At 44.2% G+C, this 26,204-nt stretch overlaps 1 protein-coding gene across 2 annotated transcripts in view; it reads left to right on the top strand.

Annotated features, from left to right (window-relative positions):
• Positions 1-26,204, top strand: part of TRIM29 (tripartite motif containing 29) — a 116,002-nt gene that overhangs the window by 14,137 nt on the left and 75,661 nt on the right. For both annotated transcript variants that reach the window (XM_086956784.1, XM_086956783.1), the window contains exon 2: positions 5,754-5,849. In XM_086956784.1, the coding sequence (XP_086812910.1) occupies positions 5,754-5,849 (96 nt within the window). The remainder of the gene's footprint in view (positions 1-5,753; positions 5,850-26,204) is intronic.

The following is a 26,204-nucleotide window of genomic DNA, read 5'->3' as shown; positions in this document are numbered from 1 at the left end:
ACAGATAGAGCCATGCGCTTTTCTTTTCAATGCTGCACGACTTGCACTCAACACATGAGATTCGTTAGCCAGAACTGAACAGTGTAAAGTTACCAGCTGGCTCTGGATTACCTGTTACATGTTTCCAGATCCAATGATTCCTTTAATATACAATTAAAATTGTGATATCAAAAGAAGGGGAAAGGAGGTAGGACAATATTTAAGGGGGTCCAATGTACTCGTCCTAACAACAATGAACAACAAAATGGTGTACAGAGTTCCCCCGGGAGAGCTCAAGAATTCTAGCTCAACCTGTAATTCTCTCTCGTGATATCTAGACAGGGGGTGAAGAAAGGGCCTCAAGTGTGCAGTGTAGACCCATATTCCAGAATGAAAAGGTACCTCACACAGGCTATCAACAGGACCACAACTGTAGCCCCAGTCGATAGTTGTCCAGCCTCATCATCGGTACCTTGCTCCTTCGGCAGGCTGGCGGTGCAATGCCCGTCGGGCAGCGATGAAAGCTGCACTTTTAGTGGAGATCTTTAATTCTGGGCCAGCGGGTGTGTGCGTGTGAGGGGCCAAAAGGAGTGTAATAGTGAGCGTGGTGGTGAAGTTAAAAGAAGTCAGGGAAGTCCTGTTGGTGAACAATTTATTGGTCAGGCTTCCTGCTTCAGTAAAAAGGAAAGGGGTACTAAGGGGTGGCAAGTAATGGGACCAACCCGTATTCAACCCTTTGTGTGCAAGAAGTGGTCAACATGTTTCACGCCCTGAGGGCGATTCTTCAGGACCTGGGTGCTCATAAATTACTTGGTTCCTTAAAGAATTTTTCAGGACACCAGTATACGACCTGAAGTAGTGTCGTATCGTAATGGTTCCACAGAGGGGACCTTCTGGAACTGAAAAAGAAAAGAGAAACAACAGTATAAACACAGATAATGGCTCCTTGACTGTCAATTACTAGTGACTTATTTTCTGTGTTTTTTGTGTGCATGCTATCCAAAGCATGCGTGCCCAGTGAATAACTTTGTCTAGATAATAAAGGCAACAGGTTTTTTCGTGCAATGGAGAGAGAGAAAATCAGAATTCACTTAATTCTGATAAGTGCGTAGAAGGTGCTCGCACTAAATAGTGGTTGCGTGCCAATTTTGCAGTGAACCATATCATAGAATGAATGCTGACGCCTGCGTCAGGTGACCAGGCGCATGTACAAACAAACCCCTCGGGGAGATGCGGTGGTGAGTAACAATGGTCAGCCAACCGTGGGAGGTTCGAATCTTTATGCTCTGAATGAGCGAGCCACACAGTGAAGAACGGAGACGAGCGTGGTTTGACACTCTGTAAAGAATAGTTGGTCTGTACGCCAATCAGCGCACTTACCCCTAGTGTTTCCTCCTAGAAACCTCACGGGCCATCCAAGTGGGGCCAGCAGCGAGATGAGGGAGTCCTAAGGGGGAAGAAAACAACAAGGCAAGAGCCCAGCGGGGAAGGATATGAAAGCCGATCGAGGTTGTTGCGGAAATGCTAGGCGGTCGGCAAAACCGTCAAGGCAACCAGCCGATAACAAGCCCACCCAGCTCCTTACCTCTAGCGTCGCTGCAGGAAAGCTGCTCTGCACCTACCCCTCCCACAGGAAACGAAGGTCTGGATAGCCGGCGTGGTTGAACAGACCGTTTCCGGGTTTAAGAGAGGGAGGTGGCGCGCGCACATTGAGGGTGTGTCCGTCTCGTTGCTAGGCAACGGGAAGCCTGGTTGACAAGGCAGACGGTAAAGAAGAAGGACTGCACAGCTCGGGCGCGTTAGTATGAGCGCCATCTTGGAATAGGGTTAGGTATATAACAGTCTGGGGTGCACAGACATGGAAATTACCGTGGACAATGTATATAACAGTCTGGGTTGCACAGATATGGAAATTACCGTGGACAATGTGTCCCGAATCATGACTATCTGGCGAGAGTCGTCCAGGGCACCCCGTCATTTAAACCCAGCGTGTCACACTGCAAGCGATGTATCCATCTTTGTTCATGTAAGAAGAGTGCTTGTTGGTTGAGGTGTGGTAGGGATTCAATCACAGTCCATCGAATGCTCTCAGGGAGGTGTTCCTTCTCCTTACAGTGGTCATACAGTTTGGTATGAGATTTATGACAACGGATGTTACTATTATGTTCCATTATCCTTTGCTTAACAGGGCAAAATTGTTGCATCAATCAATGCAAATAAAGGCTGCAATTCCAAAAATGAATTAGGGTATTTTACGAGAGCCCATGAGTGTGGTGTTCCTGTGACTTGTCATCATCTCTGAATCCATACACCTTGAAGACAAAGTTAACTGTCTCAGGCTGGGAAGAGTGCGGGGACGTCTGACTCTACATGATTCTCTCTAAATCCGTGCACCAGAACTGGTGTGGATGGTCCTGGTGCTCTTCCAGATTCCCTTGAATTGCTTTGGCGAAATTGGCTTAGAGTAGCACAAAACTTAAAACTTTGGTTGAGGCTAAATAGAAACCTTTTGCCTCTAGATTGATGTAATAAGACCCCCAGTTAACTGGATCAACGTGAGAGTAGCCCACCCAGAACCTGTTTTGCTGTGCACACTGGGACTTTTAGTCCTGTATGTCTCGCTACAAAATCAGAACTACAAGTCCCAGAATGTAAAATTAAAACATGGACTGGTCAAGCTACTCACGCAGAGACCTAACAATCTTGAGAGCCATGCAATAATTGGAGTGACTCCATGAACTACAGTACACCAATACTGCCAATCTGTTTTTTTCTTACAGGGAATTATGGGTGTTGAAGTCTTGTGTGATGTCACTTAAACTAATTGGCATTAAGTTCTATTAACATCCTTTGTAAAAGAAAAGGCTTAAATTGGATGATTGAATCTCATCACCACACATGAACCGCATCAGTGTGTGTGCTCCACGCAGTCGAGTGTCACAGGGTAACTTTATTTTATTCAAGCCTATTCCAGTCACCAGCATCTCAACCAGTCCTGCTTCTTTTATTGTTTTTAAACAGCATTAATATAGTGCTTACTATCTCTGACGAGGCGTTGGAGCGCTCTACAGCGAGTAGCACACTACTTCTAAACCCAAAATGAGTGGCTAGTCCAGTGGCTATTGTTTTTTCTTGGTTAGTGGGCTCAATCGTATGCCATCCTAGCTGAAAGATGTAACTACAAATTACTTAACTGTCGAATAAAGTTTATATATGATGAAACTACAAATGAGTAAGGAATAAAATGCATATCCCAGACTGAACCAGCTCGAAGCAGGAGTAGGTGAGCTATTGACATCGGACACGGACCGTTTAAGAGCTTGGTCAGCTGGTCTTGGTTTCTAGGCAAACTGACTAGGTAGCCTTGGACTTGTAATTTGACTTCTACCATTGGCATGTGTGATTGCATTTTAAAGATTGCAGAGGCTTGGCGAGTCGAAAGTCCAGGACTGTGTACAGGTGTATTGTATGATGACATCAGTAAGCATGAAACCTCTGCACTTTGGTATCTTATATCGTTATCATAATGCAAGGCCAGGTGTAGAGGGATCAAGTGCAGAGTTACCAGATAGCTCCAAGTCACTGGAACACACTAATACTCCACTCCCCCAAGGACAATTGTGAATACGTAGGTTACGTGAATCAAAATGGGATTAAACAGCCACTAGGAAGAGCTGGCACAGAATACAGGCTTTGTTTTCCAGGAGCCACTGTGCTCCTACCAAGTGCCTCACACCCAGAACATATTGTTTGGGGTCAAGGACAACATGTTTCTATGTATATTTTGTCCTTGGGACAAGAAGGCCCAATTCCCTGTAGCACAAACCCTTTGGCTGCCAGTTTACTGTACCACATTATGGATCAGGGAAAGGCATTGTGTGCAGTTAAGTTAAAATTAGTGTCCATAGGCTAATGCTGTACAAACTTATATTTATGGTTCATTAATGAAAATCCTTTATTATTTGGGTGAGCTCTAAGGAAATATTGTAAGCTTGGACTGCACTACTTACAGTGGTTCCAGTATAAAAATGTGTACACAGTTTTTCAAAGTTTAGCAATGTGAGGCTATGTTTAATGCTCCCAGAATGCTCTCTGATTAGATGCAAATATTTGCAGAAGTCTGAAAGCAAGATTGATGAGTCTTTGCTTTCCAAATAAAGTGTTCACCAAAAAAATGCGACTAGGAAAAAAAGCATTTTTCCAAACTGCTATAAACTTTTAGGTACTATTTCCTTGCAGCATCATTTAGCAAAACGTGTTGATGCATGCTATTGTTTCCAAAAAATATTCATAATGGAAAATCAGTATAACAGGTTTCAATAAGATTATGGGAAACACAAATAAACAAGCATTGGCAAAGCCAGTAGGCCTGAAATCGGTGGTCAGCCTTCTGGTTTTGTCAATGCGTGTCTTGGTTTGGCATGTTTTTTGTAAAACCTTATTGATGTGGGAGCTGCTGGGCCCTCACCATTATAACAAATATTGGAAACAAGCAAACATTGTTTTTGGTCTAAAAAAGCACACGTTGCCACAGCAGTTCCCGCCACTGAAAAAAACTACTTGTGTGCCGATATGCTCCTTGTAAAATAGCTTAATGCTGTCACTCACAGTGAAGCCAGCCCATACATAGAGAGAGAGAGAGAGACATAATTTTAATAAACACAAAAGGTCTTCGTTAACGCCAGACCTAATTAGGGGCCAATTTATTAAAGAAAGTCTCAAAGGTGCACCCGTGGTATGTGTTCTTGCAGATTTACGGCTTTCATGAATTCACAAGAATTTACAAAAGCATGCCAAGAAATAGTACTCCTAGAAAATATTTGTGGACTGCATTTTAGCACGAGCAAAAATGCATGTGCAGATTTGCTCAAGGGAATCTCTGTTGAGCTTTTGCAAGTTCACTTTCCTTTCAACCACTTTTTCCCAAGCCATGAAAGAAGTTTGACATCTGCCATTGTCAGGAGTAGATTTCCAACCTTTTTTCAGTGTGGAAAAAGATTAGAGAAGAGCTGGTGAAAACCCTTAAAATATGCAGGTTAGTAGGTTTGCACATACTCAAAAGGGCATTCCAACCCTGGAACTATTGTTTACAAATACCTTCAGCCCCAGTTTGTAGATCTGCGGAAAGTTAGCGAAATAAGGGAATTGCTAGTATTCAAACCCTGCTATGGTCTGAGCTCTGGCATAATCAGAGAGGCTATATCAGTGACCTTATATAATGAGATTGCTGCTATAATTTGTTGCCACATTTCATGGTTGGAAAGGGACAAGTGCATTTTGTTACAGGAGAAGTGGATTTATGAAGCAGCCTGCCCCATGGACAAGTAGATATTATTTTAAATTCCACACCCCTGCTTTCAGGTTTGTGCTTTCTTTTAAGGTCCCAAAAATAAAACCCAGAACGCAAACTGCTGTTTGCTAAAACTCCACACTGCAGTCAAGAAGAGACAATGCTGTGGTGTACATCAAAGCTTAAAGAAGAAAGCAAACATGGCACAGCTGTGAATTCGCAACAAAGCATGGAGTGCGACGGCTGGGCGGCTTTGTCAACCGGTAGTACTAAGAATTCTGTGTCTTTTGAGCCTTTACTCGAATGGTTAAAAAACAACTACAAGTCCCAGCGAGCTATGTGTGAATGGGCGAACAACCAGCAGTGGCTGTTACCCTCAGTACAGGAGGCCTGTTGACAGAAATGTACTGGATGAGAGAGTGGGAGTTTCTGTCAGCCCCATGGTATCTTTGCTTTACCTTGTAACTCTTTCTTCCCACACAAGGCTGAGCTGTCGGAGATCCAGGAACAGCTGCACCTGCAGATACTTGATGTTGGGGATGAAGAGGAAAAGTGGCAAAAAGAAAAGGATCGAATTAAGGTGAGCGTGGCTTCGTTTCTGTCTTCTCTAGTGCTTGTCTCTTTTCACTTTCTTTCACGATGCAGCAAAAGCCAGACGCATGGGATCTGTCTGTCCAAACCGAAGGGCCCAAGGCCACGCTTAACATTTCCAGTCAGTCTTGCTTTTTTTTTTGAGCCATTAGCACTTTGCCCTCCGAAACCTGACTTGTACCTTTTCTCCGAGAATTCTTAGCGTGGGACGAAATGTTCCAGAATGCAAATCATATTGCTTAAAAAGCAGACTTGGCTGAAAATATGACACTTGGCGTGGTGAGACGGAGCAACAATAGACAAAGGGTGTCTAGAACTCAAAATGCAAAGAACAAATTGTGAAAATCTATTAAATCGGAGGGGGGGGCAGTGAGGGGGGGGCAAGCTAAATCTTCGCACAGTATGTATGTAGTCTGCGAAAAAGATGCTACGTAGAGTATGCTACTGTTTCTCAGTCATAAACAAAATACAACAAACTGTACATGTTAGTTACAATTCGTGACTATTTAGGCAGCAAACTAAATTAAATACAGACTGGTGTCGATATGACTAGTGCACGTTTCTCTTCAAAGCGAGTTGTGCTTCTCAATGTCAAAGTCTTTGTACTACTCACCTACACATTACTCAACCTCTCTGTATCCTGAAGCCAGGATCTGTGCCCAGATACAACTGGCCTCGGCCTTACTTTATATGTTCATGTAGTTGTTTGTAATTAAGACTCCTACCACAATTGTAGTTTACAAAAATGTAGACATATAAAAGTTGCAACAAAACAATAGCGTTTTATGTTTCGAAACTAAAATGTGGAGATAAAAAACGAAATTTACCTCCTATGACCCATGATCACAGTTTGAATCTTGCCACAGTTTGTGTCTAACTTTACCCTAACTCCAATTATAACCATAATCCAATTCATTATGCAATCCTTTGAGTTGACCCTAAGCCTATTCCAATGCTGCAGCTGACCTAACACTCATTCTAATCCTAACCTCGCTTTAACCCCCTTCCTTACCCCAACCCTTGCCCCATCACTTTCCTCAACTCTGACCCTGTCCCTTGAAGGTAATCCATTTCTTAACCATAAAACTGGCCCTTAGCCCTAATCCATATCATGACCCTGTTCCGCGCATTACACAAACACTAAATCCTACATCTATTTGTTTTTAAATTATTTAACAGAGGGTGTTTACATTTTATTTTAAATGTTCAAAAACCTATGGAAACACCTATTAACAAATGAAGTAGTTCTCGCTTTGCCCAAATCTCCCACCAAATCCTGAGCATATGAATACATTCAATACGTATCTAGCCTACATTTTGGAGAGAAAGTTGCGTCAGCATGCACCCTAGCGAGCCTGTTAACTATGTTCTCTTGCACTGCTTTCTCTTTTTTTGACCTTGCTGGACCTTTAACATGCTAATTGCAATTTTTTCTTAACACTGTCATACCAACACTGCTCGCAGTATCCCTGGAATTACCACCATTAAGGTCAGCACAATGTTGAGTGGGCACCATCTCACTATGTACATCCACAAAATGTAACATATTGCCACCAAAATGCATGGGTCAGCATTGTAGCAGGTAATGCTCCTAATATGCCCCGTATGTCAAGAATTATTACCATAGTGCGATTGTTGCATACAATATGGTAAAAATTACCTACTTCCGGCGAGGTCAGCCCTTTTGTCATGGGTTGGCCCCACCGTGCCATGGATGTGCCCAAAATATTAAGAATGTCCACTATTCTGTCAGGCCCATCATTATACCAAAGATATGTGCCATCATATCACAGATGCCCAGAAAATTGCCAGGAATACCAGATGCAAAGGATGACCACACATTGACTATAATACTTTTAAGAGAGGGCCAGCATTTGTAAAGAAGGGAAGAATGGGCATCATCAAATTGATGACTATGAGCTACCAAGAATTTCCACTGTTATGCGAGGGTCAACATTTTTTATCAAGGGCAAGCACTCTGCACCCTCTTCTGGTTGTTAAAAAGTCACCAAGAATCGCTGTCTTTATGTAAGAGCAGCATGGTTGGGTAATAGATGACAATAAGCCACCAAGATTTATCACATTTGTTCCAGGGCCAGCATTTTGCTGTCAAGTGAGGGGGGGGGGTTGGCTGTGGAGACACACACACACTCACACATACACTTTCAGAGAGACACTCTCACATATGCACTCACACTGCATCAATTCTTTTTTCCACACCTAACATTCAGTGCAATATTGACTTCTACGGGCCCTTTGGGCTGCCTCTCATCTCCTACACACAGTGGGCTTCATAATGCTGTTCCCGATGATTGCGAATTGGAGGTTGTTGGGCAGATAGAAGTGAAACCCCAGCCAAGAGGAAGGAGTAAGCAGTAGTATCTGGGATGACAAGACAGGAGAAGGATAAAGTTGGAGGTCCTGGGACGGAAGGGGCAAATCTGAGTGACTGGGTGCTGGGGGAAGTGGGAGTGACTCCTAGGGTAGCAACCCTGTAGTTTTTTTCTGGCCTGGCCCGTGTTTTTCTTTGGAGGCCAGCAAAAAAAGGTGGCAGCCCTACTAACACAGCAGTTGGCGGGTGGTGGCTGATGGGAATGCATTGGCTGGACAGACGTGAACACTCACAGGGTCTGAGTGTGTTGTACTGGAGCTCAGCATCCCTCAACACTCTCTCAGCAAATGCCACTGTGTCTTTCTTATCTCCAAAACCTTGTGTCAAGATAGCACCCGGCCCCACTTGTCTTGCATCAACAGTAATGTAGCAGGGTAAATCCGGATCAACCTGGACTTGACTTGATCAAAGGCTGAAATACACTCATCGGACCACAGAAACTTGACACCCTTCTTGAGTATGGAAACAGGGAGGGAGCACACTCCTGACCTCTTAACCGGGTCGCCCCATCGCATTGTGGTCAATGCAGTTCATACACCTCAGGATACAATTCGTGGGTATAGCACCAAGTTGGTGCAAGCAGGTGCTAGTACATGTTGTCTCTAGACGCGAGACATGGCTCGCGTTTCTGGATAATATCCGTCATCAGTAGAGATAAATCCGGGGTGGTTAAGAGGCTGCAAACAATCCAGGCTTCGTTGCCTCTCGGGCGCGGAGGTGCATCGCCTACGGCTCGTCAGCCAAGGAGACTCGAGGGAGCCCCAGAAACAGGAAACAGGGAGGGAGCACACTCCTGACCTCTTAACCGGGTCGCCCCATCGCATTGTGGTCAATGCAGTTCATACACCTCAGGATACAATTCGTGGGTATAGCACCAAGTTGGTGCAAGCAGGTGCTAGTACATGTTGTCTCTAGACGCGAGACATGGCTCGCGTTTCTGGATAATATCCGTCATCAGTAGAGATAAATCCGGGGTGGTTAAGAGGCTGCAAACAATCCAGGCTTCGTTGCCTCTCGGGCGCGGAGGTGCATCGCCTACGGCTCGTCAGCCAAGGAGACTCGAGGGAGCCCCAGAAACAGGAAACAGGGAGGGAGCACACTCCTGACCTCTTAACCGGGTCGCCCCATCGCATTGTGGTCAATGCAGTTCATACACCTCAGGATACAATTCGTGGGTATAGCACCAAGTTGGTGCAAGCAGGTGCTAGTACATGTTGTCTCTAGACGCGAGACATGGCTCGCGTTTCTGGATAATATCCGTCATCAGTAGAGATAAATCCGGGGTGGTTAAGAGGCTGCAAACAATCCAGGCTTCGTTGCCTCTCGGGCGCGGAGGTGCATCGCCTACGGCTCTTCAGCCAAGGAGACTCGAGGGAGCCCCAGAAACAGGAAACAGGGAGGGAGCACACTCCTGACCTCTTAACCGGGTCGCCCCATCGCATTGTGGTCAATGCAGTTCATACACCTCAGGATACAATTCGTGGGTATAGCACCAAGTTGGTGCAAGCAGGTGCTAGTACATGTTGTCTCTAGACGCGAGACGTGGCTCGCATTTCTGGATAATATCCGTCATCAGTAGAGATAAATCCGGGGTGGTTAAGAGGCTGCAAACAATCCAGGCTTCGTTGCCTCTCGGGCGCGGAGGTGCATCGCCTACGGCTCGTCAGCCAAGGAGACTCGAGGGAGCCCCAGAAACAGGAAACAGGGAGGGAGCACACTCCTGACCTCTTAACCGGGTCGCCCCATCGCATTGTGGTCAATGCAGTTCATACACCTCAGGATACAATTCGTGGGTATAGCACCAAGTTGGTGCAAGCAGGTGCTAGTACTTGTTGTCTCTAGACGCGAGACATGGCTCGCGTTTCTGGATAATATCCGTCATCAGTAGAGATAAATCCGGGGTGGTTAAGAGGCTGCAAACAATCCAGGCTTCGTTGCCTCTCGGGCGCGGAGGTGCATCGCCTACGGCTCGTCAGCCAAGGAGACTCGAGGGAGCCCCAGAAACAGGAAACGGGGAGGGAGCACACTCCTGACCTCTTAACCGGGTCGCCCCATCGCATTGTGGTCAATGCAGTTCATACACCTCAGGATACAATTCGTGGGTATAGCACCAAGTTGGTGCAAGCAGGTGCTAGTACATGTTGTCTCTAGACGCGAGACATGGCTCGCGTTTCTGGATAATATCCGTCATCAGTAGAGATAAATCCGGGGTGGTTAAGAGGCTGCAAACAATCCAGGCTTCGTTGCCTCTCGGGCGCGGAGGTGCATCGCCTACGGCTCGTCAGCCAAGGAGACTCGAGGGAGCCCCAGAAACAGGAAACAGGGAGGGAGCACACTCCTGACCTCTTAACCGGGTCGCCCCATCGCATTGTGGTCAATGCAGTTCATACACCTCAGGATACAATTCGTGGGTATAGCACCAAGTTGGTGCAAGCAGGTGCTAGTACATGTTGTCTCTAGACGCGAGACATGGCTCGCGTTTCTGGATAATATCCGTCATCAGTAGAGATAAATCCGGGGTGGTTAAGAGGCTGCAAACAATCCAGGCTTCGTTGCCTCTCGGGCGCGGAGGTGCATCGCCTACGGCTCGTCAGCCAAGGAGACTCGAGGGAGCCCCAGAAACAGGAAACAGGGAGGGAGCACACTCCTGACCTCTTAACCGGGTCGCCCCATCGCATTGTGGTCAATGCAGTTCATACACCTCAGGATACAATTCGTGGGTATAGCACCAAGTTGGTGAAAGCAGGTGCTAGTACATGTTGTCTCTAGACGCGAGACATGGCTCGCGTTTCTGGATAATATCCGTCATCAGTAGAGATAAATCCGGGGTGGTTAAGAGGCTGCAAACAATCCAGGCTTCGTTGCCTCTCGGGCGCGGAGGTGCATCGCCTACGGCTCGTCAGCCAAGGAGACTCGAGGGAGCCCCAGAAACAGGAAACAGGGAGGGAGCACACTCCTGACCTCTTAACCGGGTCGCCCCATCGCATTGTGGTCAATGCAGTTCATACACCTCAGGATACAATTCGTGGGTATAGCACCAAGTTGGTGCAAGCAGGTGCTAGTACATGTTGTCTCTAGACGCGAGACATGGCTCGCGTTTCTGGATAATATCCGTCATCAGTAGAGATAAATCCGGGGTGGTTAAGAGGCTGCAAACAATCCAGGCTTCGTTGCCTCTCGGGCGCGGAGGTGCATCGCCTACGGCTCGTCAGCCAAGGAGACTCGAGGGAGCCCCAGAAACAGGAAACAGGGAGGGAGCACACTCCTGACCTCTTAACCGGGTCGCCCCATCGCATTGTGGTCAATGCAGTTCATACACCTCAGGATACAATTCGTGGGTATAGCACCAAGTTGGTGCAAGCAGGTGCTAGTACATGTTGTCTCTAGACGCGAGACATGGCTTGCGTTTCTGGATAATATCCGTCATCAGTAGAGATAAATCCGGGGTGGTTAAGAGGCTGCAAACAATCCAGGCTTCGTTGCCTCTCGGGCGCGGAGGTGCATCGCCTACGGCTCGTCAGCCAAGGAGACTCGAGGGAGCCCCAGAAACAGGAAACAGGGAGGGAGCACACTCCTGACCTCTTAACCGGGTCGCCCCATTGCATTGTGGTCAATGCAGTTCATACACCTCAGGATACAATTCGTGGGTATAGCACCAAGTTGGTGCAAGCAGGTGCTAGTACATGTTGTCTCTAGACGCGAGACATGGCTCGCGTTTCTGGATAATATCCGTCATCAGTAGAGATAAATCCGGGGTGGTTAAGAGGCTGCAAACAATCCAGGCTTCGTTGCCTCTCGGGCGCGGAGGTGCATCGCCTACGGCTCGTCAGCCAAGGAGACTCGAGGGAGCCCCAGAAACAGGAAACAGGGAGGGAGCACACTCCTGACTTCTTAACCGGGTCGCCCCATCGCATTGTGGTCAATGCAGTTCATACACCTCAGGATACAATTCGTGGGTATAGCACCAAGTTGGTGCAAGCAGGTGCTAGTACATGTTGTCTCTAGACGCGAGACATGGCTCGCGTTTCTGGATAATATCCGTCATCAGTAGAGATAAATCCGGGGTGGTTAAGAGGCTGCAAACAATCCAGGCTTCGTTGCCTCTCGGGAGCGGAGGTGCATCGCCTACGGCTCGTCAGCCAAGGAGACTCGAGGGAGCCCCAGAAACAGGAAACAGGGAGGGAGCACACTCCTGACCTCTTAACCGGGTCGCCCCATCGCATTGTGGTCAATGCATGCAGTTCATACACCTCAGGATACAATTTGTGGGTATAGCACCAAGTTGGTGCAAGCAGGTGCTAGTACATGTTGTCTCTAGACGCGAGACATGGCTTGCGTTTCTGGATAATATCCGTCATCAGTAGAGATAAATCCGGGGTGGTTAAGAGGCTGCAAACAATCCAGGCTTCGTTGCCTCTCGGGCGCGGAGGTGCATCGCCTACGGCTCGTCAGCCAAGGAGACTCGAGGGAGCCCCAGAAACAGGAAACAGGGAGGGAGCACACTCCTGACCTCTTAACCGGGTCGCCCCATCGCATTGTGGTCAATGCAGTTCATACACCTCAGGATACAATTCGTGGGTATAGCACCAAGTTGGTGCAAGCAGGTGCTAGTACATGTTGTCTCTAGACGCGAGACATGGCTCGCGTTTCTGGATAATATCCGTCATCAGTAGAGATAAATCCGGGGTGGTTAAGAGGCTGCAAACAATCCAGGCTTCGTTGCCTCTCGGGCGCGGAGGTGCATCGCCTACGGCTCGTCAGCCAAGGAGACTCGAGGGAGCCCCAGAAACAGGAAACAGGGAGGGAGCACACTCCTGACCTCTTAACCGGGTCGCCCCATCGCATTGTGTTCAATGCAGTTCATACACCTCAGGATACAATTCGTGGGTATAGCACCAAGTTGGTGCAAGCAGGTGCTAGTACATGTTGTCTCTAGACGCGAGACATGGCTCGCGTTTCTGGATAATATCCGTCATCAGTAGAGATAAATCCGGGGTGGTTAAGAGGCTGCAAACAATCCAGGCTTCGTTGCCTCTCGGGCGCGGAGGTGCATCGCCTACGGCTCGTCGTCGGATATTATCCAGAAACGCGAGCCATGTCTCGCGTCTAGAGACAGCATATACTAGCACCTGCTTGCACCAACTCGGTGTTATACCCATGAATTGTATCCTGAGGTGTACGAACTGCATTGACCACAATGCGATGGGGTGACCCGGTTAAGAGGTCAGGAGTGTGCTCCCTTTCTGTTTCCACCCTTCTTGAGTATATTGTTGGTGGGACTCACCATGGTGGCAAAATCTTGGCCGAACGGTGAGAAATACTCACATAGACCTAGTAAATGTTTAACACCAGTCTTATCATTGGGAGAAGAAGCATTAACAGTAGCTTCAACAAGACTGTGTCTAGGTCAAATCAAATCAAATCAAATATAACTTAATTCGATTGTTAAAAAGCAATCATTAAAGTACACATAAAAACCGTTCATTAAAATCTTTAGAAAAATACATTATACAGATTATCTTTGGCGTACAAACGGAAAAAATTCATCAAATGCCGGGAATTCACAATTCATAATGTTTTGACTTTTAAAGTGCATTTAAGAAATCATACTTTTCCTACTGCGCATCACATTTTTAAAAAATAATGTAGTTATTGCGACACACAGGTGATTATCAAGACATTAAATGTTAAACATAGCCACACGACATTGGCGATGGCCCATTTCTCTCAAGAATGGTAATAGTACATTATGTCTTATCACATCGTAAAATTTACAGAATAGAAAGACATGGATAGTACTCTGAGGCGAAATGCCATCACAGGAACAGGGAGGTAAATCATGCATCCAGTTATTTTCTGTAGGGAAACTAACCAGTCTATGGAAGATACCAACTCTAAAGCGAGACAATAAGAATCTTTCATAATTGTCTAACACATAGAATAAATAGAGCTGAATATTAAATGTTGTTAATATCAATTGATGTTGCAGAACAGAAGGTTTTAAAGTCTCAGTTGCAACTCTTAAAGAATCCAGCAAGGCTAAGCCCTACCTCTTCAAGTCTTTACGCGAGATAGCCGAGATATTAGTAGGATCCAAAAAATATTCCTCTTTTCCAATATCTTTTAAAAAGTTACAAACATATCTCAGCCACGGTATCCTCATGGCTCCATCTAATTTTAAAATATCTGTCAAGATGTCTCTATTAAGCTGTGTAGCTTCTTGTGTCCACAGCCTGTGCCATAGCAGCACAGGCTCGAGCCTAATTAGGTCAGATATGAAAGCAAGACCCAGCTCTGCATGACAGTTATAATTAGGGGTTCTCTTCGGAACCGCAAGGATACATTTTAAGAAGGAGTTTTCTACTACCTGGATAGGCGAGGGGTCGGCAAAGCCCAATACCCCACTGCCATAAATAGCACCAGCCACACATTTAGCTTTGTAGATCCTAATTAGCTCCACAGGTGGTCTGGTGCCTAATTTCTTTGAAAAAGTCTTAAGATCGTCCGTTGAATGAATCATCGCAAGTTTTTTAGCTGACACAGCCTGCGACCACGATTCCCTCCGAGTGGGAAATGGGCCTGTAACAACCTGGATCTTGTCTGTCCCCCCTTTTGTAAATAGGAACTATTACAGATTCCACCCAGGTGGGCAGAAAATCTGCAACACAGCTGGCATTAGGCACCTGGACCAGAAGAGGGCCCCACAAGGAAGGAGTGGTCTTAAAAATGTCTATAGGGACACCATCTGGGCCAGGTGCCTTACCACCCTGGCTTACACACAGGGCTTTTTCAACTTCCTCCAGGGTAAAACACAAATTTCTAGAGGTAGGATATTCAGAGTGAGGTGTCACAGATACCACTTGACCTTCACCCTCATACACTCTAGAAAAATGTCTAATCCAGTCAGATTCAGGAATTGCAATTTCCAACTTCGGACCATCCTCATCCCTAAGAAAGGGAGTTCTGATGAGTTTCCAGAAACCCACACTATTGTTCCTAGTGGAAGCTAAATGCAGAGCTTCCCAAGCTTCAGCTTTTAGCGTATTCTTCCTATCCATTATTACTGTTTTGTATTCCTTCCTAAGTCTACCAACCTCCTCAATGCACCTAGGTTTCTTGTGCAATTCCTTCTTTAGGAGAGCGTAAGCCCTGGTACACTTAGAATCGAACCAACCTCCCTTCTGCTTATGGTTTTTAAATTGTCTCACCAGGGAGGACTTGATTTCATTCGAAATTGTCGAGAAGGAAGCAAGAAGCATTTCAGGGGGAGAATCTACCCTTAAACAAGTCATTATTTTATGTAGACATTTGCCAACCACAAATTCAATTATTTCTGCCTGGTTCACTATGGCCCTCAAGCTTCTGTCCTGCTATAAATATGGCCCTCTTAGGTTTGCAGGGCTTGCCGCAATACATAGTAAAAGTTTTGGTCGTATTAACTTTTAGACCCAGCTCATTTATGAAGTGGAAAAAGCTATCTACCACACGCTGTAATCCCACTTGCGTACGTGACATAAGAACAGCGTCGTCAGCGTACAGAAGCGCTGGGATAGGGCAGCCTGCCACGTATTGGGGGATCCAGACTGTTATTGCACAGAGCTTCTTCCAATCCATTAATATACAAGTTAAAAAGAAAAGGGGCCAGGACACAGCCCTGTCTGACCCCACTCCTGATTGGAATTTTATCGGTGCGTTCCCCGTTTAGGCCAAAGCGAACGCGGGCTGAAGCGTCGCAATAAAAACGTTTAAGATAATAAATAATATTTTCTTCAACCCCAAGTTGTCCCAGCAAGATCCACAGTTTGGAGTGGATCACACAGTCAAATGCGGCCGAGAGGTCAACGAAGGCCAAGAACAGATTGCCCTTCTTGGCCCTTGTATATTTACCGACCAGCATTAGTAGGTTTAAACCCTGTTCCACTGTCCCTAGACCAGAACGGAAGCCATACTGGAGATCAGATAACATAGATTTTTCTTCTGCCCACATCAAACGTTGGTCCAAAATTATTCGACCCGCTGCTTTGGTCAATTTACTCAGAACAATAGATACATCACCAGGAGGAATATTGTTATATAGGTTAACAAGAGCAATCGGAGTATCCAAAGCCAAGACAAGCACTAAAAGTTGAAAATAAATGTCTGTAATGGGCTCAGTTACTCTTACAAGGTCCAGTTTATTAGACAAATAAATACTGAAACCACCCTTTGCTCTTCCATGTAAAACGGCCACAGCTGGAGTATGGAAGGTCCTGAAGCCATTTAAATGGACCGGATCAAGACTCCAGGTTTCTTGAAAACAGAGCATATCTTGTGTCTGAATGAAATCCCACCAGATTGAATTGGCGATTTTAGATCTAATACCAGCAATGTTCCAAGAGGAAATTTTACACACCAATGGGACTATCAGGGGGATAGCCGCGACGACAGAGGCGGAACCAGTTGGTATAAAGCGACTCAATGGTTACTGCCCACCTCTGATCCCCATCTGTAGTCGCGGAACCCCCTGTGTCCCCCAACGTCCCAGAGATAGTCGGGATTATACTAAACACTTTCCCCCCATCTGTCATTGTGGTTTCCCCATTACCAGAATAGGGGATGGGGTCAACCACTACATCTAGAGGAGTGAGGGTAGTATTATCTACCTGTAGTCAGTCCTTGTTTTCTAGGCCACTAAGAGTGTCAAATGGATTAAATATTGCCACACCATATCTGCTGCCCAATGGTCCATCAAGATTTAGAGGTGGACGGGGGGAGCTAAACACCTAGTTGGTCGAGATGGACAGTAAAAATGACTGAGGGTAAGAATTTTAACAAAATCTGGGTCCAATGTCCCAGTATAACCTCTCTCGATTATAGTACGCACCAGATGTGGTGACGGAAATGATAGAATTACACAGTCACCACTCAGTGTTTTATCTGAGGTGCCCAACCAGCTCACTCTTCTGGCCATTTTAAACTCTGAAAACAAATGATTTCTAAGCCCAAACTTGGTAGATAAAAAGTGAATAGATTTATTCCTTAGGGTCGACCAATGTTCAAAGGCATTAGGGGGTAATGAAGGAACATTAGCTAACACCACAGTATATGGTGTCACTTCTGGGGGCAAATTCAAAGTAGGTAAACTTGAAATTGTACCTGTCTCAATTTTATCCTCAGCTATTCTAGGTTGAGCTGCTGGAATTGAGACAGGTAACCCAGAAGTATTGTTTCCTGTATCCCCCCCTCGTTTTTGTATGCTCTAATCGACCAGTGACCTTGGAGTGATTAGTTTGATCCTGGCTTTGAATTGCTGGTAGCAGTAAGTTAGTTTTCGGATTTACATTCGAACAAGTAGCAGTAGATTGGGGTACTATAGAGATTGATTTATCCTGGGATAGCTGCTGATTAATATCAAGCTTTCCCTCAATATTGGTCAACCGTATCTCAATATTCCTAACCTTTAAGCAGATAGGTTCCGGAAGTGTTGTTAGGAGGGTCTCCATTCTTTCCCAGAATGAGTCCTCTGCTATTGGGACCCTAGCACTGGTTGGCGGTGATGCAATTTCTGGCTGGTTATTCGCCTTGTTTCCTTTTTTCCCAATTGGCTTTTCTACAGCCTTCCTTTGTTTACTACTAGTGTTCCCTTTACCATTCTTTACAACTTGACCTTCCTTAATAATGTGCTTTGATTTACGTCTAGCCTTCTGCCCTCTAGTTCTAACACACGGACCGTCACTATTATCAGATATAATAGAGACAGAAAATGGGCTTCAAGGTGTGCCACATCCCCCCTTTTCTGTAGAGTCCTCATTCAAAAGAGGAGGATCGAGAATTAAATCACTAGTGAAAAATGTGGGGGTCACAGATAGCCTTGGTAAGGAGGGCAAGCGTTCAATGGAAGGAGGAAGCACCCCAAGAGGTACCTCATTAATTGGTAAGGTGTGTTGAACCCCAGGTAAACCAACAAAAGATGGTGCTAACATCGAGTCCTGGGAATTAGTGGTAAACATTGAAACGTTTGTAACAGGTACGGGGGGAGGGAGCCAGCGGGAAGTGATAAGCGCCTTTCTGTGCTTTCAATGGCAGAGGCAACTACCCCAATAGTCTTCTACAGCATTCTGTCAATAGCTGTCAAGCTGGGAAGGGGGGGGGGGGTTGGTAACTACCCTTTGTTTAACTATTGGGGAAGATTGTATAGGAATGTTCTTCCCCATTATTAAGCACTGAGTGTGAATAAGTCAATGAATGAATGAATATCCTAGGCAAGATATCGATAACACCATACGCCAGTGGTTCCCAAACTTTTTTGACCTGTGGCTCCCCTGACCTAATCGGCAGTTGGCCGTGGCTCCCCACCATTTTTTACCGGTGGGTGGGTGGTGTGTACCTCCTGTTATCTTCCTTAAAGTATTTGAGACACAATGGAATGGAATTGGTGGGTCTAAATCAATGGGATTTTATGCAAAAAATGGAGGGGAAGGTATTAAGGAAAATCTCCTCATTTAATTCGGCCTGCTCCACTTCTTCTTGCAGGCTGGAATTCGGACTGCGAAGTTGCTGGGCTCAAGGGTTGGCTGCTCTCGTAAGATGGGTAGCATGCTTGGCCCGAGGCAAACCAGGAACCTTACGAGAAATTTTAAAAAAGGAACTTTTGGGCAACTTTAATGAGTTCTCGCAGCTGGTAAAAAATTTTAGGAAAGCTGTTTCGATACTGGAATTGGATGAAAGTACGTTATTTTTACTTTCTCCATCAGAATTAAAGTTAAAGCTAAAAAGTATGTCCTGGGAACTATGTTATAAACTGGATATACTCGCCCAACAGAAGTATAAAGAAAGGGAAGCCCTGGTTTTAACTTATACACCTAAACTAGCCCAGCAATACTTAACTTGGAACATTCCGCATGGTGTCCGTAGGATATGGTACCTTCTACGCCATAATTTGCTTCCACTTAATACACTACTTGCTAAATGGTATGGAGTGTCCCCCTTATGCAATTTATGTAATAATGCTGTTCAAGATCTCAACCATGTACTGCTTATTTGTCCGGTATTGCACCTATTGAGAAAAAAATGGATAAAACCAATTTGTTTACAACTGGGAATCATGAACGTAAAAATGTTCTTCCATGCTCTTTTTTGCCCCCCTAACGAAATGTTCTGTTTCAGAATTTTTAAATATTTTAAAGAATTTTTAGATATATATTAATGTGATTCCGGGAGATGTTGATGAGTGCATTTTTTGTACATAACAAGTGGTTGTTTCTGTCGCTGTATGTAGCTTGTGTTTATTTTTGGTATGTTAATATGTACGTTATTTATGTGGCCCTCAATGAGAGCCAAATCATAATAAACTTTGAACTTGAACTTGAGACACAATGAAGGTATTATATTGGTTGGAATGCTTGAATTATTAATCTCATCCACTGGCTGCATCCCAATCCATCGTTTTTTCCCCCAACAGAGTACCTGGTCCCAAACCCTTATTTATGCCAGCTGCTGCTTTCAGTACCTTTTGGTACTGAGACCCGCTCGGAGAAAATGGATCATTGAGTTTGGTCTGTCATAATCAGTATCCCCAGCCTTATTTTTACACTAAAAAGGTCTATCCTTCCATCTGAGTGCCCATCTATATCCAAACATATTCAACCATTTGCACACCTATCCACCATATATCCTTCCGTCCATCATTTCACTCATCCATCCCTCCATCCACCCTTTCACTCATCCATCCATTATTCATCTACCCACCCTTTCACCCCATCCATCTGTACAATCATCCATGCATCCACTCTTCCACCCAGCCATCCATTCACTTACTCATCCATCCACCCATTCACTTACTCATCCATTCACCCAGTCATTTATCCTTCCACCATTCACCCTTTCAGTCATTCATCCTCCCTTTCTCTCTCCATCCCCCTTTCACTTATCCATCCATCTACCCACCCATTTACTCATCCATTCATGAATCCATCCATTGATCCTATTACTCATCCATTCTTTCACTCATCCAACCATCCGTTCACTCATCCAGCCATCCGTGCTCTCATCAATCCACCCTTTCACTCATCCATCCATCCTTTTGTCCCATATGGCCCACTGAATCTTAATTGTGGTTATCTCCTTTTGTTGTGGCTCGCAAGTGGTGCGGTCAGCAACGCATATGTGTGGACTCAACAAGGAAATTTGGGTTGACCCACCCCCTTTGCCCAAAATTAATTACTTGTTTTCTTGTGTCAAAAGGGTCAAGTTTTTTCCAAACTTGATATGGCCAGTGCTTACCACCAGATAGAGTTTTGTCACACACATTTTTAAGCTCCTTGTTAAGATTTTCTCTCACACTAAAAGGAACCCCTCTAAGTTTGTGCTTGAAAGGGACAGCATTTTTATTTACAATAAACTTGTGCCTGAATCCATAAATTTGTCTAAATCCTTGCTAAAAACAGAAGGAAAACTCTCCTTCCACTTCTGCCCCTCATTGCCGCAGTCGACCACCAACACTTGTTCCCTGGCCCTAATATCATAACAAACAATCCCTGGTGAACCACCCCAGTATGTTAAGACCTTTGACTGCAACATAAACTTTTCCCTTGATCTTCATCCCCTTGAACACTTGTTCATCCGCAATAAAACAAAGGAGTTCAATTATGCATCCTTTGTAAGAAACCGTAGACTACAGAGATTTACTAAGTTTAGTCCTGGCAATGGCCGGTTTCCATCTGCATGGGTGGCACTAGTATTGTACCTGTCTTAAATCATAACCTCAGTTTAAAATCTTCTCCACTTAGGTAATCGATCCCATGAGTGTGATTGATTACCAACCTTATCACATCCAGACTTTGTGTCCTGTTGTGTAATTCGTAGTTGTAGTTTGTGGAGATATTACTTTCTCACAATTTTTTCTAATCTAGTGCTTTGTGTTATACTGTCTATTTATGACTTCTAAGCAGTGCTTTAAATGGGCTGGTACTGAGTACCGGCACTTTTTTATTTTGAGAGGGAGAGTACCTGCACTTCTGAAGAGAAACATTATATTTTTAATTGGAGAGTACCAACACTACTCAGAAACTAGCAGGTACTCTGGTACAGAGTGCCTGCACTTCTATTTTTCCATCTTAAGCACTGCTTCTAAGCAAGCTAGCATGTGATGCTGATCTACTTTGTACCCAGTGGTACATAATACTTCTTTGTAAGGGAGTTGAAACTCGAATGTGTTCGTCCATGTACCATGGGAGCAGATTACAGATCAGATTTGCAATTTCTTGGATTCACATGCGTGAATTGGAACATGGCTTATTAAAGAGAGATGGAGCCTATCTGAAGGGAATAGGCTGCAGTGGGATATGTGATAACTTTATAACCCTACTTCGCTGTTAGGCACCATAAGAGTCTTAAGAGTGATTAAGAAAGTGCATGGGAGCAGGCAGCAGCCAATCGAAATGATGCAAATATTAGTAGCTTTAGCCAATTAAATTGTTTGCCCTCTGTCCAATAAAAGTAAAGCCTAGTGTTTAGATTATTCGGTTTGGGGGGTTTCAAGACGGAAGAGCTTGGTTCCATGCCATGGAAGAGCAAGATTTTCCTACACTTTTGTGAACTGGATTGGCTTTCTTGGAATGTGCAGAGACACCTGGGGCACTACAGAGTCTCCTATGAATGCAGAAAAAACAGGCTGGGATGACTGTATAGAACTAAAATGAAAACATAGTTCACTTTGCACTTCAAAAATTAATGCTGAAATCAGAAAATGGTTACTGTTTTGCCTTTCTGTGAAAATGTTGCCCACCACAAGTCCTCTGCAACATTCATGAAATTAATTAGGTTAAACTTTCCAAAGAAAGAGTGTTTTTTGTTATGCTAATTACTTTGTCACAGTTTGACAAATCTTTACAAAACTTTTAAAATTCTCCCAATAAAAAGTTAATTCACCTCGGCTCCTTATTGGAAAATGTTGGGGTGGTTCGTCAAGCTGGGGTCCAAAATGAAATGTTCCCATACAATATGACAAAGGAATTTATAGAAAGTGCTACAGCCGAAACAGCTGAATGAAATTACCCCAACGTTATAGAAAGCTATATCTTTACCCAGAAAGCTTGCTTATTGTGATTTGGTGTTAATTCATTCAGTAGATTTTGAGAAATTTAAGGTGCAAAATGTATCGATATATTGACAGTTGGTTGTGAATTAAACAATTTCAGAGTTCTGATTGGTTCAGTGGGCTGTTTGCAGCGAGCACTCTGACTGCCTGCAACATGGACAGAAATGTCGTGGCTGCCATTATGTGTCTTGGGCTCTTGGTCCTTTTGTCCTGAAAATATTTTTTTTAAAAGACATAAGTGGGGAGGGTAGGTATACCCTGACCTTCTAGCCCATTTTGCGGGTGGGTCAGAGATCCCCTGACATTCTAGTCCATTTTGTGGCTGAGTCAGAGACGAGAAGGACCCTCCCTGAAGGCAGTGATGTTTTTGTCGGATATCCCAATGCTGGGAAACGTCTGTGGGAGCCCCACAGGACCTAAAAAAAAATTAAAAGTCTAACAAGGACCGGAATCTATGTGGGGTTGGGCACAGGGACCGGCCAAGCTTGGCACAGTTGGGTATAGTAATAAAATCTTATTTAACGTAAAACAAGAAACCCTAGAAATTCACTGAAAAAAACAAAGGCATAAGCGATGTTATAATTAAGTATGGTAATAACTTACTTTTCATAAAAAACAACTCTCAAATTCACTAAACAACAAACGATTAAGTGACGTTATTGTTTAGGTGAAAATGTCAGATGAAACATAACATTTTAAACAAAAAAAAAGAGTAGAAATTCACTAGTTATAGTTTACTGAAGTAACTATGAGTTGTTCCCTTGCCATGCGCAGCCTATCTCACATGTTACATCACTCCTGGTATGTCTGTGACATTATTGATAACATGACTGATGATGTCTGAAATGACATCATTGATGATATCACTGTGCATGGTGATGTTGCAAGTTTTATAGTAACTGCAGTAAACTATAACTGGTAAATTTCAGTGAATTTGTGATTTTTTAAAAAAAGTTTAAAATGTTAAGTTTGAACTAACATTTTCACCCAACTGTAATGCCACTTAAACCTGTATTTTTTCAATGAAGATATATAAATGTGTAATGCTTCTCGCATTTATGTTTCAACCATGGCTTTTTATGAAGCCAGTATATTTTTATATGCACTTGTCTTGTACAACTCGCCTAATGTTTGTTGAGGCCAAGTTGCCGCTTAGAACCTCTTCTCCCAACCCCTCTCCCCCAAAAATAAAATAACATTTTTAATTATATTGTGTTCAAGTTCACCAATTTCCTGATGAAACTTGCTGCAGAGGTTCCCTCTGACTGGCACCTCTCCAGTCTTGATACATCCCACAGAGAGGGTGGCACGTGATTTCCCACACCGGGAAAAGCGAATCAATTCACTATTGTTAACTGTTGGGTGAGAAAGCAGAGGTTCTCAGGCACAGATGAGTGTAAGGGCATGTAACCGCATATGAAGTCCAAAATGCCCCATGCCATGCGTGAAAGCCTCGCCTCTCAGGAATTTTAGCCGATACAGCTTTATGGTCCTGGACGAATGAATTTCGCTGTTGCCTTTGGTAGTCTGGACCTTGAAACCATAACATGTCGAAAGATATTGGTTATAAATCTACGGTACATTTTAAATATCGTTTTTTACATAGGGTCCATTGCTATGTAAGAGGCTCAACTGATTCTATATATGGGAGCTTTTGTAACATGCGTAGTGAGATAATGTACATCCGACCCTGGAGTGACGTGGTGCCGAATGGCCTCTTTCTGGGAGTTTTACACTGTAAGAGAAGATTAGTGCTTAAAAAGTTACTCTGAGTTTTATGATCCAAACATATCCTAGTTCAAAAGAACCCAGATGCATAGTTTTTTAATTTCAAATAATTTAAGTTTTTAACAAATCGATCAAAGGGAAGCCAATACGAATCGTACATGGAGTAAAGCGGAGAAGTAATATACATGTACGAGTTTGGTTGGAGGATGCTAAGCAGTAGGAATCAGATATCAAATCTAGATGGTTCACATCAGTTCAGGACAAGTTACATTATAAGAAATAAATGGGAGACAAAAGAAAAGATAAATGAACAGGAAATGGACTTTGATGTATATGTTCAAGAGTGACTTACTTAGAAAACGTTTATGTGATCCCCAAATAGTGCCCGAACTATTTCAAGTTACTACTCATTGGGCATGGCAAGCTTGTCAAGGCCTTTTTTGCTCTGCATTGTTATAACTGTAGTCCTGAATGTATAGTGGTAGAAACAAAAATACCAACACCAAAGATAAAAGGGGGGTGAAAGGACAAGAGGTGTTCTCAGACACGGCCCAGGGGCGGTTCAGTTTACCGGATGAAATGCACCTGGCCCTACCCACCAGGTTACTTTGCCAAACTTCAACAGCCACCTTTAAGGGAAACGTTTTGGTAGCATAAAATATTTAGGAAAATTCTTTTGGCTTTTTATTGATGGGACTACATAGAGGTCGTAGTGAGTATGGCAGCTTGAGCAGGAGGGTCTGTACTTGAGGAGCCGCAAAAGGAACAACATTGGTTCCATCTGTATCAATGCAACACATTGTTCGTTCGTTCATAGAGTCTTTAGTACAAGCCTGTTTTTTTCACAACACTCTACCCTGTAACCTTTCACATAAGTATAATAGGTACATGCGAGGTGTTGCTATATTGGGAATTGTGGGCCATGTGTTACCGGTCGGCAACGGTGAAATTCGGTACATTTCACCATTACCGACCGGTATTTAGGAATGTGAGATGTAGGAGGCAGGTTTCAAGGATTCGGTAATTTACCGAATCAGTAATTTTAGGGAATCGGTAAATTACAGAACACATAAAATACCGAATCGGTAAATTACCGAATCCTGAAACCTATGTAGGAGGCACTGAAATTAGTGCATTTTTGCATTCAGGATTCGTTATTTACCACCAACTATAAGTTGGTGGTAAATAACAAATACCCTTAAAAAGCATTTTTTTGCTTTTTTGTCAGTGCCATGTGGCAGACATACATGCCCTTAGGGCATGTATGTGTGCCACAATTGCACACCAGCACGATTCAGGGGTGCAATAGGGTGTCAATGTGACACCCTGCCACCCTTGGATATGTTCCCCCTATTCACTATTACCGATTCGGTAAATACCGAATCGGTAATAGTGAATGGCTTCCCATTCATTCCTATGGGCCTCCAGGCCCATAGGAATGAATGGGAATTACCGAATCTGTATTTACCGAATCGGTAATACCGAATATTACCGATTTTGGTAAAATTTACCGAATTATCACCTACATACAATTAACCGATTTTCAAATACAGAATCGGTAAAATTCGGTATTTAAAAATTGGTAAATAGTGATTACCTACATATGTCCCTGTGAACCCATCATTAGTGACTTTACATTGGAGTACAAGTTCCAAAGGGGTTTGAGTAAGAGGGCGCCCTTATACCTTCTGTAATTAATGCATTACAAGTATCACACAACACAGACTCTGACCTGCATTAGGAAAGGGCAAGGGTTGGTGTGAGGATATTCAGCACTCTAGGCAGGACACAATTGTGCTTTTTTTAATGTCTCCAAAACACTGGAAAACGTTTTTTTTTTGCCTTTGTAGTACTTTGTCGCCAATAATAGATAGTTCCCTAAATCTGCTACAAACACAATGAAGGGGCTGTAGGAGATTTGAGGGTCCAGCACAGGTCCCCCAGTTAATGGAATAATCTCACAACAAACAAGTATGATGTTATGTTGGAGGTTTAATACTTAATTGGTATTTTAAATCTAGTGAAAGGTCAGACAGAAGAAGCATCCCTTATCGGTTACACTGGCCCTCACCCAGCAAAGTGTCATGCTTCCTCACTGGGCCGTGTTCCTCGCTGGGCGGGCGCTTCCTCACTGGGCCGTGCTCCTC

The sequence above is a fragment of the Lissotriton vulgaris genome, chromosome 2_1 (genome assembly GCF_964263255.1).
Source record: "Lissotriton vulgaris chromosome 2_1, aLisVul1.2, whole genome shotgun sequence".
Classification (NCBI taxonomy): Eukaryota; Metazoa; Chordata; class Amphibia; order Caudata; family Salamandridae; genus Lissotriton; species Lissotriton vulgaris.
The sequence above is the reverse complement of the archived record's forward strand: the minus strand, read 5'-3'. Positions and strand labels throughout refer to the sequence as shown.